We start from the raw sequence: 16,848 nt of genomic DNA, 5'->3' as shown, positions 1-16,848 counted from the left end.
CCCCTGTGTCGCTCCAGCCCTGCCCTGCCCTGCCCCTCTGCTCCTCTCGCTTACACACCCGCTGTTGTTGTCGCCTTGCTTCCCCCTCACCCCTCACACCCTCACCCCTTCGGTTCTGACGTGTTTTGATATCAACCCAACGAATCCTCTCACTCTTTTTGTCATGTTTTATGTCACTTTTATTCCACTTGTCACGTTTGCTCCTTCATCACCAGCCACCCCTCTCACTCTCTCTCTCTCTCTCTCTCTCTCTCTCTCTAGTCTTTAATATCACTCCCCTACAACCCCGTCTCACGAACCCTTTTTCACTTTTGGCCATGTTTTATATCACTTTTTTTTGAAATGGAAATTCTCACGTTTGCACCCTCACACACCCGCTCCCTCACCCCCCTCCCCCGTCCCTCACCCCTGCCTCTCTCTTGACGTGTCTTGATATGACCTTCACCTCGTCTCATGCATTTTTTCACTTCTCTGTAACATTTTTTTAAATAATTATCACCTCACCTACCAATTAATCCTTCCCATAATTTTGTATCATAGTAGCTTTTCTTTCGGCCTGAGTTCTCTCTCTCTCTCTCTCTCTCTCTCTCTCTCATTTTTATTTGGATTTTGTTCCTCTCACCAAACTCTCACACCTTTTCGTCATTTTATATCACGTTTGTAGTCTCCTTTCTCACGTTCTCCTTTTCACCTCCTCTTCCCCTCACTCTCTTTCCCTCACACTCCCTCTCTCCCTCTCATTCTCCCTCTCACCCTCTCCCTCTCCTTGATATGTTTTGGTCACCCTAATCCCACTCAGTTTTTTTTTTTTTTTTTTTTTTTTTACCCCTCTCCTTTTCTTTTCTTTTTTTCCCTCTTTCGTTTTTATTCGACTTTCACGTTCAGATCTCTCACCCTAAACCCTGCTCACCCCTCTGACGTGGTTTAATGTCACCCTTTTCTATAACTTCCCCCCCTCTCACCCCATTCACCCTTTCTGACATGTTTGTACAGGTTTTTATTCTGTATTTTCACGTTTGTATGCACATCCCGCCCACTCCCCACTTCCACCCCCTTTATCCCCCCCCACTCTCTCTCTCTCTCTCTCTCTCTCTCTCTCTCTCTTCAACTACCACAACTGCATATTACTACTACTGTTGCTATGACCACCATCATTACTGCTCCCAATACTTTTACGTTCCTCGTCCTCCTCGTGATCTCAGTGTATTTTTTTTAATTAATTTAAATATCATCATTTTCCCCTTTCTTATGCTTGGATGACGAATTCTCACATATGGGCCGTATTCGTGAGCTTAGGAGGCTCCCTAGCACCTCCTAGCACGTCTTCCTTGGCGATTTATTTTGCCTAGTGCTGCGTATTCTGTTGTGAGTTATTTGCATCAGTTCAGTATCGGTATCAGAAACACAAGAGGATATTAAGATGACAAAGGCGAGATAACACTTCCTGCCAACCACTTCTTTCGACACGTTCATATCCTCTTGTATTTGACACGCTCTTACCTGTATTTGACACGCGTTTGACAAGTTCATGATTGTATTTGACACGTTCAGAATATCTTGTAGGTGACACATTCAGATTTGTATTCGTATTTGTTTTAGATCAAGTTAGAGTGAAAGCAGTATATATAGTATGAAGAAACAAGTTGCCAAGGAAAAAGAGTTTTACGAACTCTACCAGTGAAAATGTTAGTTGTATCCTCGTGGGTTTAGGAGACTCCCTCGCAAGTATTTCTAACCAGTCTTGCTATTCCCACGGTAATAATCTCTTGCCGTTGTTATTTAAACATTCTCTCTCTCTCTCTCTCTCTCTCTCTCTCTCTCTCTCTCGTAAAAGGACAGACTTAACATACAAGAGAATATTAAGATCCAGTATGCAAAATAAGTCGCCAAGAAAGAGGTGCTAAGGAAGAGGTGCTAAGAAAGAGGTGCTAAGGAAGAAGATTCGTAACACTGGATTGTTAGTGATTCATTCTGCATTTTACATCTTGATATTGTTCATTTTTTCATTTATATATTTCTGATGTCGATGTAGTTCCCGTCGTAGCATACAAAAGAAAAAAATTGATGTTCAAAATAATTCGCCGAGGAACAGGTGTTGAGACGCCGCCTAAGCTCACTGGATAACGACTCATTTTTATTACTATTACTACGACTACTACTACTACTACTACTACTACTACTACTACTGTTTATTATCATTATTATTTACTATTATTATTATTATTATTATTATTACTACTACTACTACAACAACAACAACAACTACTACTACTACTGCTATTATTATTATTATTATTATTGCTCCCCACCCCTACATCCTCTCACTGTGTCGCCCGTGTTTTGAACCCCTTCAGCTCGAGGACGTCTCTTATGCACTATTCTCGCTACCATCGGCCATTTTAGTTAGCTGGGGAGAGATTTATCGCTGCAGGCCATGTATATAGCCTTCCTTAACATCGTCCTCGCTGCGATTTAGTCTCCCCTTTGCTGAAAAAATGGCGTCCTGGTACTGAAGGGGTTGCTGGGTGTTGTATTTTATGCGTGTAGTTAGGTTGTATCTGCTCCTCTTGTGATTTTTGTTTCTCTCTCTCTCTCTCTCTCTCTCTCTCTCCCTAATCACCTTTTCGTATTCGACTCATTCTCTGTCCCTCCACCTTAACTACGCCTCAGTCCCTTCATTTGTGTTCAGTTCTTCACCCCCTGTGCTCACCCTTCCACTGGCCACGTATTCTCTGTGCTCACATCTTTCCACCCACATGCTGTATTGACTCAGGCATGGTATTCAAGCCTCCCCACTCTTTATTGTTTGTTTATATGTTTCCTCTTTCGTAATTTCATGTAAGCTAATTGTAAAGCTTATATTTCTTTTTATGTGTCCTGGATCAGACTTGATGTTAAGATTAAGGTAGATGTTTTGAGTATTATTTTGATGTTTTAAAGTAAGGAATTGGATGTTCAAGCTCCAGATGTTCAGTACATACTTGCCTAATGTCAGTTCAAGCATCAATGTGGATATCACGTATAGAACAACTACACCTTCACCAAATTCGAATTAAACAGCCAACAAGTTTTAAAAATTCAGCATAAAATACAGTAGAATACCACATCCAATAAAAATCACGCAGGGTTCTGACTGAAGTAAAAAGGAAAAAGGAAAAACGGTTTAGGGCAGCACTCCTCATGTAAACAAACTGGGCTTGTATTCCTCCGCCGCCATCACCAGGCCTGCCAACCCCTCTGAGGAGTCCACGTGCCTCGCCCAAGAATTCCCCCGCTGCCAGTCCCGCCGCCTCGCCCAAACAGTCGCCAGTCACTTCGCCCAGGACGCAGGGGAAGCAGAGTTCGAGCAGGGGGTGTGCGTACAGATGCGTGCACGGGTACCTGTGTGGGCGAGTGTCCCTGCTGCACGTGTCGGTGGTGTGCGTGCTGTTGGGCATCACGCTGCTCGTGGTGGGTCTCGTACAACTGGCGCCGGGAGCAGGTAAGGCAGTACAGGTCTCTTACAAACGTTATGCATTTTTTTTAAAGCTTGTTTGACCTCCTTTGATTAATTTGGTACCCTTTTAAATAATTTTATACCTCTTTGATTTTTTTTTTTTTGGGGGGGGGGAGGAGTACAGCTGGCGCCAGGAGCAGGTGAGACAATAACGATATCACCGAAGTTTTATTTATCTTGTTAACATCTTTGTATTTCTCATTATGAATATTTTCTTTTGCATTTTTTGGGTGAGGAGGGGGTCTTCCAGCCAGCGCAGGTGAGGTCCTAATGACGCTGTATTTCAAGGTTTATCTAATTTGTCTGGATTTCGACCATAGTTTACCTAAAAACATCATCTTTGTATTTTTATTATTTTTATATTGTGTTGGGTCTCATTCAGTCGGCGACAAGAGAAGGCGAGAAGAGGTACTAATATCATTCTCTTCCAGGCAGTATGTATTCTTATAGTTAAAAAAGAAAAGAAGAGAAAAAACTGTACAATTTCCTAAGTATATTTATGTTACCTTATGTGGTTACTCGACGGCATTGACCTTTGATGTTGCACTGTCTTTATTAGGTGTTTTAATCGATCAGCCATATTAATCAGCTCTGTGTTTTGAGGATGGTAAATATTCGTTCTTTTAGTTATACCTGCCCATGTCTTTGTTTTCAGGGTAATAACTCCTCTTTATCTGCTACGCCAGCTTTTATTCTTGAACTTTTTGCATTTTATCCCTCTGTGTATTCCCTTTGTGTGTGTGTGTGTGTGTGTGTGTGTGTGTGTGTGTGTGTGTGTGTGTGTGTTAACAATTTGCACCAAGATTAGGTTAGGTTTTTCATTTTATTATGCATAGAGATTGACGTAGTTTTTTTTTTTTTTGCAAAATGTGGTGGACTTAAGAGGTAGTCATTCTCTCTCTCTCCCTCTCTCTCTCTCTCTCACACACACACACACACACACACACACACACACACACACACACACACACACACACACACACACACACACACACACACACTAGGGGAAACGTGAGGGTCTGTAGGTTTTAAGTTTGTGGCCCCAGTGTCAAGGAGAGGGAGTTGCATTCCTCATAATCGATAAAATCCAGTATGTTCGCAAGTTCATGACAAGGATTAATCTTCAACATCATTTGATTTATATAAAACACCAAAACCCAGCCGAAGTTGAGATAAGGACTGAAGAAAAAGATAAGCCTTGTTAATAAAAACTATGATGTATTATCGGTAGCGTCTGAATTACACATTTCTGCAAGTTTTTAAAGAAAATACTTTGATATTCTAGTTATGTTTTTGAAAAGGAAGAAAATATAATAGTTTGTTAAAGGAGAAAGAGCTTTAGTCTAGAACCATATTAGGCTACTTAAGGTGGATTTACATTGGGCTAGAACAACCAACATAGTCGTTTTGCGAGTCTTTTTTTATTTTTATTATTATTATTATATTTACCTCTTACTTTAATTAAATAATTTACTCAGTTTGAACACTGAAATTGATATTAAGCTAATTTTAGTACTCGTGGCAACAACAAACCTAGCAAACTGTAGCCTACTAACTGTTAGAAATTAAACTCACAAAGACATGTTAGCCATTATATTCCCATTATGACTCTGGTTTTGGCAGTCCCAGGCCATATTAGGCCCATTTGTGTTTATCATACCTTTTAAGTTTATCAGAAATTAGGTTTAAGATTCTTTTGTATATCCTATTTTTCTCAGGTCCTCCTCGCTTCACACAAAGGGAAGGGGCGAATAATAATAATAAAAAAGGCAATAATAAGGGAAGTCATTATGTGGGCTTAATTAAACAGGCCAAAGCTGTTCATAATTATTGGAAGATTGTTTGGGTACCAGAGGTGTGTTGAACGTTGCCGATGAAGCCTTGACATGCGAATCATAGGCAAAACAGCCGTACCATTTCTATGCCTCCTTTGGCTCGGGTATTTGTTGGCTTCTCCCTCCCACTGTAAAGGTTGAGTAGAGTGTGGGTTTGTAGCGTATAATTGCGGAAGTCTGTTATTGTATTAGAGAGAGAGAGAGAGAGCGGCTGGATCTTGTTTACATTATGATACTGTACTCTATTCGAACATCCCATTCCAGCTGTTCATATTAGACATGTAAATAAATGGCTAAGAAAATTAAGTAGTACAGGAGCCCTTAACTTCTCCTTTAGATCATCGTAAGCTAGGTAATAGGCGCAATTAATTACCCATAGATCAGTGTACGGAAGGAAGGTATAATGAACTAGCACCAAACCATAATAAGCTATATGGCATTAAGGCTGGCGGTGCAGTGGCCTTGGCGTAAAAGTGGTGCAAGGGACAGAGTCAGCGTCAATGGTAAATCTTTAAGCTGTTCATGCCGTATAACCAAATGTCTAATCTGATAGGAGTAGAGGGGAAATTAAGTTCGGAAGAAACACGGAAATACCAAGGAGAGCTAGAACAGACGAGGGGGACAGTAAGGAGAGAAAGTTGGGAGACAAAAAGGCCGTATTTAGTCGCCTCTTACGACATGCAGGGATACTGGGGAAGTATTCTTTCTCTCCCTCTCCTAGGGGGGGGGGAGTAGGGTGGCAGCTCTTGGTTGTGCCCCTCACTAGCGAGGTGTCCGGCACGGGAGACCAGACCCTACCAGGACCACCGGGGCACGTAAGCTCCCCCACCACGACAAGGTGGCTGCCGCGGGAGAGTAAGTCACTGTAAGACATGTAAAAGAAGCGAGCGTAGTTTTTCTCGTGTAACCATATACTTAGATCAGGCGTCTGCAAATTACCTCTTAAAGTTCAGCGCAACATGGGGGAAACAGGTGCGTGTAAGTTTCTGTAAGATCGGCGTAAGATGGGTAATAAAGATCAGTGCAAGAAATTGTAAATGCGCCCCATAAGTTTTCCGTAAGATCAAAGAAAAAGAAACATACTGCAGTCGCCCGTAAGTCATCCCGTAGAATAATGTGAAAGAAGAAGTGAGAAGCTCAGGGTTTTTTCTTTTAAATCTTCTTGTCTCATTTTTAACCCTTTATTCGGCTTAGGGTTTGGACGGACTACAAGGGAACCATCAAATACTGTTCAAGAAGATCGGCATAGGATTCATGCGTATCAGGAGTAAAGGCGTTGCTAGGCGAGGCGAAGGGAGCGTAAAACTCCATATCGTCTGAATCGCTATCTTCCCTTTGCCTTTTCCACACGGGGCTGTCATCATCACAGCTACTATGCCCCCTTTTCAATGGACGCCGTGATGTGGAAGTATATTGGGTATTATTTTCCTTTTCCGTACGCCCTAGTGTGCTCCCCTGGTTCACCAAATTCGTATATTTTTCACCTAGCAAAATCAAGCTAATATGTCTTGCCAGATGTGCAGGGCTTGGGGCTGGTCCAGTCAGCACGAGCCAATTATCATCTTGATCGTACCGCACTATTACTCCTGGGTATACCTTTTTTAACCGCCTAACCGCAGCCTTAATTCCTTGAAAGTCATTTTTCTTCATAGATACTCGGCTTAGCTGTCCCCCACCAAGCGTTTGACTTTGGTTTCCCCCTTTTTTCGCCCAATCTACGCATTTATTGGAAAACATCCTATCTGGTATGCTGTGCACCATTTTTGAAGAGTTGAAGAGTTATGAAGGGATGGGGATAATCGACATCCGATCGCTCCGCTAGCTTTGTAGAAACTGAGGCGGACTTTCTTATGCTCGCTTTATATAACCCTGACGACGACGGTAAGTTTGAGTTTTTACAACGGGGTCTCAAAACAAAGTTTTATATGCACAGTTAATACAGTGTCTGAAAGAATAGTTTTTAAAAAATTATTTAAAAAATATGTAATTGATAATATTACTCTAATTTTAAATGCATTTTTTTTTTTCATAAGTCAAAATATTCGTTCTCAACTAAAATTTCAAAAGAAAACGGAACCATCACGTTATTCTCACCGTGGCACGTAGTAGGGTGTGCGTACTACGGAGGCGTCCCCGAACGATTCGACGTTTTCAAACGGGATACTTGACACTTTCATTGGTCGGGTGACCCAGAGGTACGTAAGAAACATTTTGTAAAATCTAAACGCCAGTCAGAAATACGCAGTGCTTTCACAGAATCCCAGACTTCAAAATAACAGAGAGTGAACTGACGGCGTTTGAAAGTTTGAGGAAGTATTTGAAATTTTCTACATTTGTCGGTTGAGGAATGAGTTGTAGCCTTAATAAACATCCACTGGCAGTATGATGACCTTGTAGAATAATGTTAATTTGTCATATGTTTAACAAATGGAGTATTAAATGACTGAAAATGTGCCGATTTAAATTTCGTATGACCGTAGCTATAACCAGCCAGTTTCATAGCCTCTTTCAAGCTTCCACGAACAGGCCTTATTTAATATAGAAAAACACTTCGCAGGGCACGCTGTTGATATTTCTACTTTCATGTTTTTCTGTGAGTATTTTCTGGATCCTACCTGCCTTATTTTTAGCTGTAAACTTGGTTAGGAAAGGAAAGGCTGCACAGTAACACATAACGTAAACAACACTTCCTTCTCTCTCGTGTACGCAGTTTCTTCCATATTGTTTCTTTTAGCAACGAAATTAAAACCACCTTGATTTTTTTCTCCCTATAAAACCGTCTTTCCAGTGACGTGTTTACTAAGTCTTGTGCCACCAGACGATTGTATTTGAAACAGACATCTAGTACTCAGAGGGGTTAATGAAGGCTGTCTAACCCCGCCAGTTTGAAAATTGGAAAACATCGTCTGGAGGGAGAAAGAATAAAGAATTAAATTACGTCATCGGAGTGAAGGGGTTAATTGATCTTTTTTAAACTGAAGTGAAAGGCAGGCTACTCCGGGATTAAATTCAAATCCTCAGGCGGCAGCAGAGATGTAATAGTCGTGATACCCTGCACGCTTTAACCTATTCAGTCCGATTACCTGATGCAAATTTTTATTCTTACTACTTCCAGACGATTTTCCTCAGCTTAGGAAAGATGTCTTGTACTCAGTAGTCTGGAATCCACATCTCAAAAAACACATAGATAAGATTGAAAAGGTACAAAGGGCCGCTACAAGGTGGGCACCAAGCGTAAAGGATCTAAACTATGAAGAAAGACAAGAAAAATTAAACCCACCAACATTACAGGAGAGAAGGAAAAGATGAGACATGATTATGTTATGTAAATGCATCACATGAAAAGAGAAAATAGACATAAAATGAATATATAACCTACGGGGAAGCAACATCAAGAGGACACTGCAAAAAACTGTACAAAAAGAGAGGAAGACATAAGGAAATTCAGTTTCCCAAATAAAACAATTGATCTGCCGAATGAAGTAGTGTGCCAAAACTATTCTTATATTTAAAGACATGTATGATAATGGTTAAAACACGGGACATAACGAGCTTGACTTATTCCTGTAAAGATACAATTAGGTGAGAATGATTAGGTAAGAACACACACATCCCTGTAGGTTTAATAACTAACACTTCCTAAAGTCACAAATACAGTAACGGGATTTAAGTGCACAGTAAAATCAGGATTAAAGAGGAAAGTGTGGATTCGTTTCCCCATCTCTCTCTCTTTCTCTCTCTCTCATATGGTTTAAGAGAAAAGTAAAGCGTGGGGGAAGTAATAATGTTTAGTTTATCCTGGTAATGTAGGAGATTGCCTGGCTGATCCGCCTTCCCTCCCCCACGTCCCTGTCCCTGTCCCCCCCCCCTCTCTCTCTCTCTCTTATGATTTAAGAGAAAAGGAAAAGCGCGGAGGAAGTAATAATGTTTAGTTCATCCTGGTAAAGTAGGAGATTGCCTGGCAGAATCTCTCTCTCTCTCTCTCTCTCTCTCTCTCTCTCTCTCTCTCTCTCTCTCTCTTCCCGGCGGGAATACAGTATTACAGTGCTATACTTTGCACTGTTGTTCTATATTACATTGCATTACTGTATTTTCTCATATTTCATAATTAACTAGCCTTTACACGGGATATAGCACAGTAATGACATTCTAGTTGGTATATAAGACATTAAACTTTTATTTATTTATTTATTTATTTCACTTACTGTAGATGCAGGCGCTGGTGAGGGACGCCTTCATGTGGTGGCACTGATTCAACAAGGTGGCTCTACTGTCCGATTATACAATCGCCCCTTGGTTCCCTCCCTCAAACCCCAAAGGGAATTGAAGTGAAGAAGGGCAGATTCAGCCTTCAGTCTACGGGGTTCTTGTTTCAGATGGAGCTGAGGATCACAACCACAGCTGGAGAGAGGGAGAGAGATTATGATGCTGTATTTTTTATTTATAGTTTTATTCATTTTTTTTTATTGATCATGCCGGGGTGATTACTTTTTGCCAGAGTTTTTGATATTCAGCTTTCCAGTAATCAGCAAGGTCAGGTCTAGTGGAAAGGTTACCATTTTCAGCGTAAAGATATAGAATGTTTTGTACTGAACTATTAGCCATATGATTTTTTTTCCCACTTAATTTTTTCTTCCTTCATACCATAAACCTAGATACCGGTGTGATCCCCCCTTTTTATTCCTTGAAGGTTAAGTTTATGTTGTACTTTTGTTTAACCAGTATTTATGTAGTGTTGAATTGCATCACTGATTTTGATACTGTTCAATTTTAAAAAGGCACACTACTTTTGATAGACTGTCTTATTATAGTCAGATAGATAATTTTGAGTGTGAAACAAGTTCCTATAAAGGTATAATAGTGGTACGTTATGGATAGTTGTCTCACACTTCACTCCTATTTTATTATCATTTGAAATTGTTAGACACTGGACCATGCATAATCCAAAGCAGTTCAGATTAGTTAAGAGTTGATGGAACAAAGCACATTGCCGTTTTATTTAATACTGTATTTACTAAGCGTTACTGTAATGAATGTACTGTGGAAGTCTTGGTGTACTGTTCTCCTTTTGCCTCTTAAGCTTTGTCACGATGAGTTTTTTAAAATTATACAGTATTTATATTTTATTTTTTTTCCACATCATTTTGTTATGTTGCATTATTTTTGTTTGCTTATCCGTTAGAGCAATGGACTGACTTCATAAAAACCTATTATTGTGTTAGAGACTCAGATATTTTGAAAGTAATGTTGTGTTCTTTTTGTTCTAGATTTAAGCAGTTTAAAAACATACTAACAGTAAATTCACTTTACATGCATTACTGTTCTCATTCTTAGATGGGAGAAAAGATGATGTTGATGATGAAAATGATGACGTAAGACCCATATGATAATCTTGTTAAATTTGCTATATGTGGTATTGCCCAGTGTCTCCTGATCTCATTATTTCTCAGTAACATTAGCAGACGGGCTTCTTGGGTCTGTGGTTCCTTTTGATAACCTTCTAGTTTATGTGACCTAATGGCGTAACCTTGTTCTCTCATGCCATAACCCATTTTTGCCTGATGTGAGTTTCTATGTTTTTAAATGCAGAAAATAAGGAATCAGAGGCTAGAAGTCCGCAAGGTTGCTCTCTCCAAGAAAAAATATATAACAGCCAAATTCATGATACATTCTGACCTGACATTACGAGTACTGTAATTACCTTGGTGAAGGAGTTATGTATTACCCAATTTTCTATGACTAATATTTCCTTCTCCAATTTCTTCGTGATTTGGATATTTCCCAGTCCAGATACTGTATTACTATTTTTTTTTTCTTTTTTTTTTTTTTTTTTTTTTTTTTTTTAATGCGAGGAAGAAGGAACCAAAGGCCATGAGCCCGCAGTGACCTACTCCAATTATTTGTGACCTTAGTATTTCCTTGTCCAATTTTTCCTTTCTTGCTTTGTCCAGCTTTTTCTAACCACATATTACCCAATCCAGCTTTTCCTGATCTGATTATTTCCCAGTGATGGCAATTTTCAAGTTCATTTTTTTACCAGGCCTAAATGTTTTCCACTCAAATGTTTCCTGACCTGAATTCTCATGATCTACAGTAGATATTTCCCAATTCACTGTTTTCCTCGATCTAAATATTTGCCAGTCAATTTTTCTCTGATCTGAATATTTTCCAATCTGTATTTTCCCTGTTCTAAATATTTTCAAATCAGTTTTTTCCCTAATCATTTCCCAATACAGTTTTTTCCTGATGTTTCCCCGTGACCTCATCTGACCTTGCCTCACTCCAGCAGGCTCAGAGGTCAACAAGTACGCCATCATCGGAGCGGGCACGGGGTTCCTGGGGCTGGGGTTCCTGCTGCTCATCGTCCTTTGCGCCTGCCAGAAAAACAACCATCGTCGCCGCAGACACCCGCCACATCTCCTGCAGGTCCGTGAATGCCTGACGAAGAAGTTGGGTCTGGCAGATTCTTGGGTCTTATATCTAGGCTTATTTTGCTTTTTAGTCCTTGATCAGTATTCTCGTCGGTTAATGAAGCTCCCTGACACCTTTTCCTAAGCTACTCATTTTGCTTGTTAAACCTTACGGGGTTAATTTTTCTACCTTTTTAGTCCTTGACCCGTATTTTCTTGGTTGAGGAAGCTCCCTGACACCTTTTTCTAAGCAGCTTATTTTGCTTATTACACCATACTGTCCTTTCCGTGTTGCACAAATCATCCTTATATCTCCATACTTTGCATACACAACGTTCAAAAGGGTATTAACCAGCCGTGTCAGAAAAATAAACCTCTAAGGAAGTGGTGCTAGGGAGCCTCCTTAACTGGTAAGAATACGGTGTCTTATGTCCCTCTTCCAATTGCCCCAGCTCTTCCTGTTGCCCCGACCCATTCTTATTTCGAGGTGTAATTGGATTTATTTTCATCCATTCTCCCCTTCTACCCTTAATTCCCTTTTCCTCTTGCTATCCCATCCCTCATGATTCCTTCCCATATATTCCTCCATATGATAGTTTATATTTTTCTTTCCTTTGTCCTTATATTCTCCAGGTTGGTTTTATTTTCATCCTGTTACCCTTACATTCCTCAGTACCTCTTGCTCCCAATTTCCTCTGCTTCCTGCCATCCCATTCCTCATATAGCACTCCCACCACTTAGTCCACTTTATTTTTCTTTCTTTTGCCCTTACATTCCTCAGATTTTTGTTTTTCATCTTACATCCTCAAATACCTTTTCCTCCTCTCAGTTTCCTCTTCTTCCTACCATTCCATGCCTCATACTACACTCCCGCCACCCAGACCACCACTCATTCTTCTCCCTTATACCCGTCCTTGTGGTAAGTTTATTTTTCTTCCTTATACCCTCAGATGTTCCACTCTCTTTATTTCCGCCACTTCCATCCCTCTCGCCTTTTTCTCCTTCATGTTTTTGTGTTTTATTTTCCTCCCTAATATCACCTCGTTTCTCAGGTGCCTTACCCTCCTCCCCATGCTGCTTTCAAAGCCCTGTTGCTCCTCTCACACCCGCCACACCTCTTGCAATTTCGTGAATGTCAGACCCCTTGCTTGACGTACGCTAATTCTCTCTCTCTCTCTCTCTCTTTCAAATCCCATCTGTCCTAACCTTCCTCAGTCTCTCCTTCATATCCTTTTGGCTGACTCTAGGTTCTGTGACGCGTTATTGGCTTAATTTCCCTCCTTTCTGCCCATACGCTCATTAATTTCCTCCTCCTCCTGCCATCCCATTCCTCAGACTTCCCCTCCTTCTCTCCCTCCCCTTCCCATGTCCTTCCCCCTCTGTCCCGTTCCTCTCTTACGTGCCTCTCCCTCCATCGCTTCCCCCTCTATACGTCCCTTTCTCCCTCCATCCCTTCCCCCTCGTACGTCCCTCTCCCTCCGTCCCTTCCCCCTCTTACATCCCTCTCCTTCCTGCTTTCCCCTTTTTCCTTTCCCTTCCTCACCTTACATCCTTCCCTCTTCCTCATTTCATACCTCCGATTATCATACGTTTCCCATCATATCCCTAGCTCTTCCACAAGCCTCATCTCTCCACTTCCTGTCTTTATTTTTCCACTGTTTTCATTATCATCATCATCATTTCACACTCACTTTTCATTCTTACTTCTGTCATATCCATAGCCCCTCCACCAACCACGTCCCTCTGCCTACTGTCCTTATTTCTCTACTGTGTCTGTCATCATCATCATCAACTCAACCTAAATTTCACCTAAAGTTATGGATAGGCAGCTAAGATCCAAAAACAAAGAAAGATAGTGAACAAAAGTAAAAGATTCTTCCTCTCCCACAAATTGTCCTCTCTCCCCCTGCCTGCGTCATCATTCCCCCTGACTCGTCCCCCTGTCTCTTGCTGACTCTTATAATCTCCTTCTCTCTGCTTTCCCCTACCTCCTCCTTTTCACTGTCTGCTTTCATACAAACAGGCATACCTTCTATACCCTTCTCACACTAAGCTGGCCTAAAATTGACACCTGTGCACCGTCAACATTAAATTAACACTAGGATATGGAGGTGCTGTGGAAAGGGAGCCCTAGCACTGCCCTACTAATGCTCTTTACTGCTTTTGAGCTACTTGAAATTGGCTGCATAAGGAAGAAAATTTGGGCCAGGAAAAGGTGAAAGGAGTATATATTTACCTGGTACATCCCGTTATTTATCTACCTGCTTCTGTCATCACCTGCCCAACTGTCGATCATTTTCCACTCCCTGCTACGTAAAGTATTAGCTATCTACCTGCCTGTTTTCCTTTGTGCGTATCTACCTGTCCATGTACCTTCCTGCTTTCCTTTCTGCCTATCTACCTGCCTGTTTTTCTTTTTGCCCATCTACCTGCCTAGCTATGTACCTGTCTGCCTACTCGCCAGTCTACTGTGCTTTACATATATTTTGTAGACATATCTTTCCTTCACTGTTCTTGTCTGCAGTAGTATCGTTTTCCTGTTAACTCTCCAGTCTCCTCTAACCTGCCAATCCACATATCTGTCTGTCTGGAATATGTATCTGCTGTATATCTGTTACCGTATTGTATTTGTCTCTCTCTCTCTGTTTATCTTTCTTTCCACGCACATACTACGAACTCTGCTTTTCTAACCACTTTCCCTCCTCCCTCCACTGTGTTAATCCTGACTGCCCCCGCTTTCTTACGACGCATTATTATCTCACCCCCTTCTGAATTACGGTCTTCCCCCTCCCCTTCATACGTCCCCCTCCCTCTCCCTCGTCACAATACGACGCAGACAACCCACTGGTCATCTTATCTCTCCATATCTCATATCACCTTTCTCCCTCCCCAACTCAGTCTCCTCTCCTCGTTCCTTCTCCCTTCTACCTCCGCCCTCTCCCTCCCTCCCTCCACCCCCTAGCCTTGTATCCCTTCCCTATACTCTTTGTTACTTCTGTCCTTCTCTTCCTTCCCCTCTCTGTATTCTTCCCTTCCCTCCATCATATCTACCTTCCATGACCTTATTTTACCCCTTCTTCCTCCCCTTTTCTCTTACACCTCCTTCCCCAACCCTCATTTAACCCCTACCATCCGCCTGCCTCCCTTCCCCTATCACTTCTAGCCCCCACTTCCACCTTTCATCCATCTTTCTCCCATCCTCCTTCAACTTCCCCTTTCTCCACTCTCAGCGTACCTCTCCACCTTCCACCAACCCCTCCATCTCCATTCTCATTCTGTCCCTAACTTTATTTCTCCACTGTATCTTACACCCTCACCCACCACTTTCTTTTCTTAACCTCCTCTTACCTCCATATTCATTTCTTCACATCTTACCCCAGCACTTTCTACCAACTCCACATTCATTCTCCCGCTCTTTCTGCCCCATCCATTTTTTCTTCACCACTCGTCCTCACCACTTCTCATCCTCCTCCGACCTGTCTCCACTTTTCATCACATCTTTACCTTTCTGCCTTCCACCAACCCCTCCTCATCCCTGCCCCCACCTCCGTACCCATACTCCTTTTTTTCCACTATTCGTTCCCTCCCCCTCTCGTCCCCTTCCCCTACCCCTAGCCCCGTTTTTTTTCCACCATTCGTCTCTTGCCACCCTCTCGTCCCCTCCGGCTCTTACCCTCACCAATATTACAACTGCACTCGACTCGCCGTGTTTTCGTCCTCAGATAACCTAAGCAAAGGACTCGCTCTCCACGTTAATGAAGTACTCAGACTGACTGTATGGACATTTTTTTTCTTCTACTTCTCTGAGTTTAACCTCTAACTTAAATGTTGTCCGTATTATTATTATTGCTACTAGTACTATTACTGATGCTACTACTACGACTACTACCATTAATTATTAGTTATTATTATTATTACCTCCGCCAACGGAGAATTTGTATTTTTATGTATATTATTTATTGCCCTGCTTAGAATTAGAGACAGAAAACGGTGTCTGTTTTCCGGGTGACTAAAGTAAATGACCCGCACCGCCTCCATGACAGATTGCAACCTTGTACTTATGTTTATGGTAGATTATTTCATTGATTTTTAATGCCTGGTATCGTTTTCAAGTGGAAGTAGTGTAGGAGGAATTTTTCTTTTCTGCTGACTAAAGTTTTGTGTGTGTTTTGGTGAGAGGTAGCAGTTGTGTGGTAGGGTGCGGTGGTGGTGGTGTGGTAGTGCTGTGTGTGTTACATTCAACCGCCCACACTGCCACACCCTCACGCACGACCACACCCTGCACCCTGCACTCTTTTTCACCGTGCACCCCACCCCTCCTCACTTACCTGGCCACCTACCTCACTACCTACCTACCTACCTACTTCATACCCCGTCAATCCACCCTCGGAACATCCCTTGCATTTCATACAACCTAATCTAGCGTAACATCATCTAACCTAACTTAACCTTGCCTTACCATACCTAACCTTACCTCCTCTCACATTGCATCACCTCAACTCGCTCTTATATCCATCATTACATCCGTCCCTCCCAATACTCCTTCACCTTACCCAGTCTTTCATAGCTCCCTTCCATCATCTGCATTACCTACACTCTCTTCACTCCCTCCCTCGTCCCTTTCCTCCATGCAGTCCTTCCCTACTATCCTCCTACTCTAGACTTCCCACGCCCTTGACCCTCACGTACCGCATCTTATGTCATGTACCCCACCCGATAACTCTAGCTAATTTACTCATTCGTACCCCCCACCCCCATCCTCAGCTCACATCCCACCCCCTATCCCTAACTCCATCCACCACCCCTCACCCCTCACTCATTCCTTTCCTATACCTTTCATTTTACCTTATCTGTCCTTTTTACAGGTGAATTTTTTTTTTAAATATGATTATTGATTATTATTGTTTTTTTATCATTAATATAATTCCCATGTCATTATTTTAATCGTATAGTAGTTGATGTTGTTATTAAATTGTTATTGCTTTAATCATACGGCTTTTAGGAAGAGTTACTTGCAGGTTGTTATTGCTAGTTTTCCTGTTAAAATTGTTATGCTGCTATAGTATCCACTCTTATTGTCATTATTATAATAACTTTTCATTGTTGT

At 41.6% G+C, this 16,848-nt stretch overlaps 1 protein-coding gene across 1 annotated transcript in view; it reads left to right on the top strand.

Annotated features, from left to right (window-relative positions):
* LOC145406160 (uncharacterized) overlaps positions 1-16,848 on the top strand; it is a 66,061-nt gene that overhangs the window by 26,814 nt on the left and 22,399 nt on the right. The window contains exons 5-6 of the mRNA XM_080277357.1: positions 3,224-3,508; positions 11,618-11,757. Coding sequence (XP_080133483.1) covers positions 3,224-3,508; positions 11,618-11,757 — 425 coding nt within the window. The remainder of the gene's footprint in view (positions 1-3,223; positions 3,509-11,617; positions 11,758-16,848) is intronic.

Source organism: Coenobita brevimanus, chromosome 69 (assembly GCF_032717465.1).
Source record: "Coenobita brevimanus isolate Jiangsu-jjx chromosome 69, ASM3271746v2, whole genome shotgun sequence".
Lineage (NCBI taxonomy): Eukaryota > Metazoa > Arthropoda > Malacostraca > Decapoda > Coenobitidae > Coenobita > Coenobita brevimanus.
This window is presented reverse-complemented; position numbering and strand designations above follow the sequence as displayed.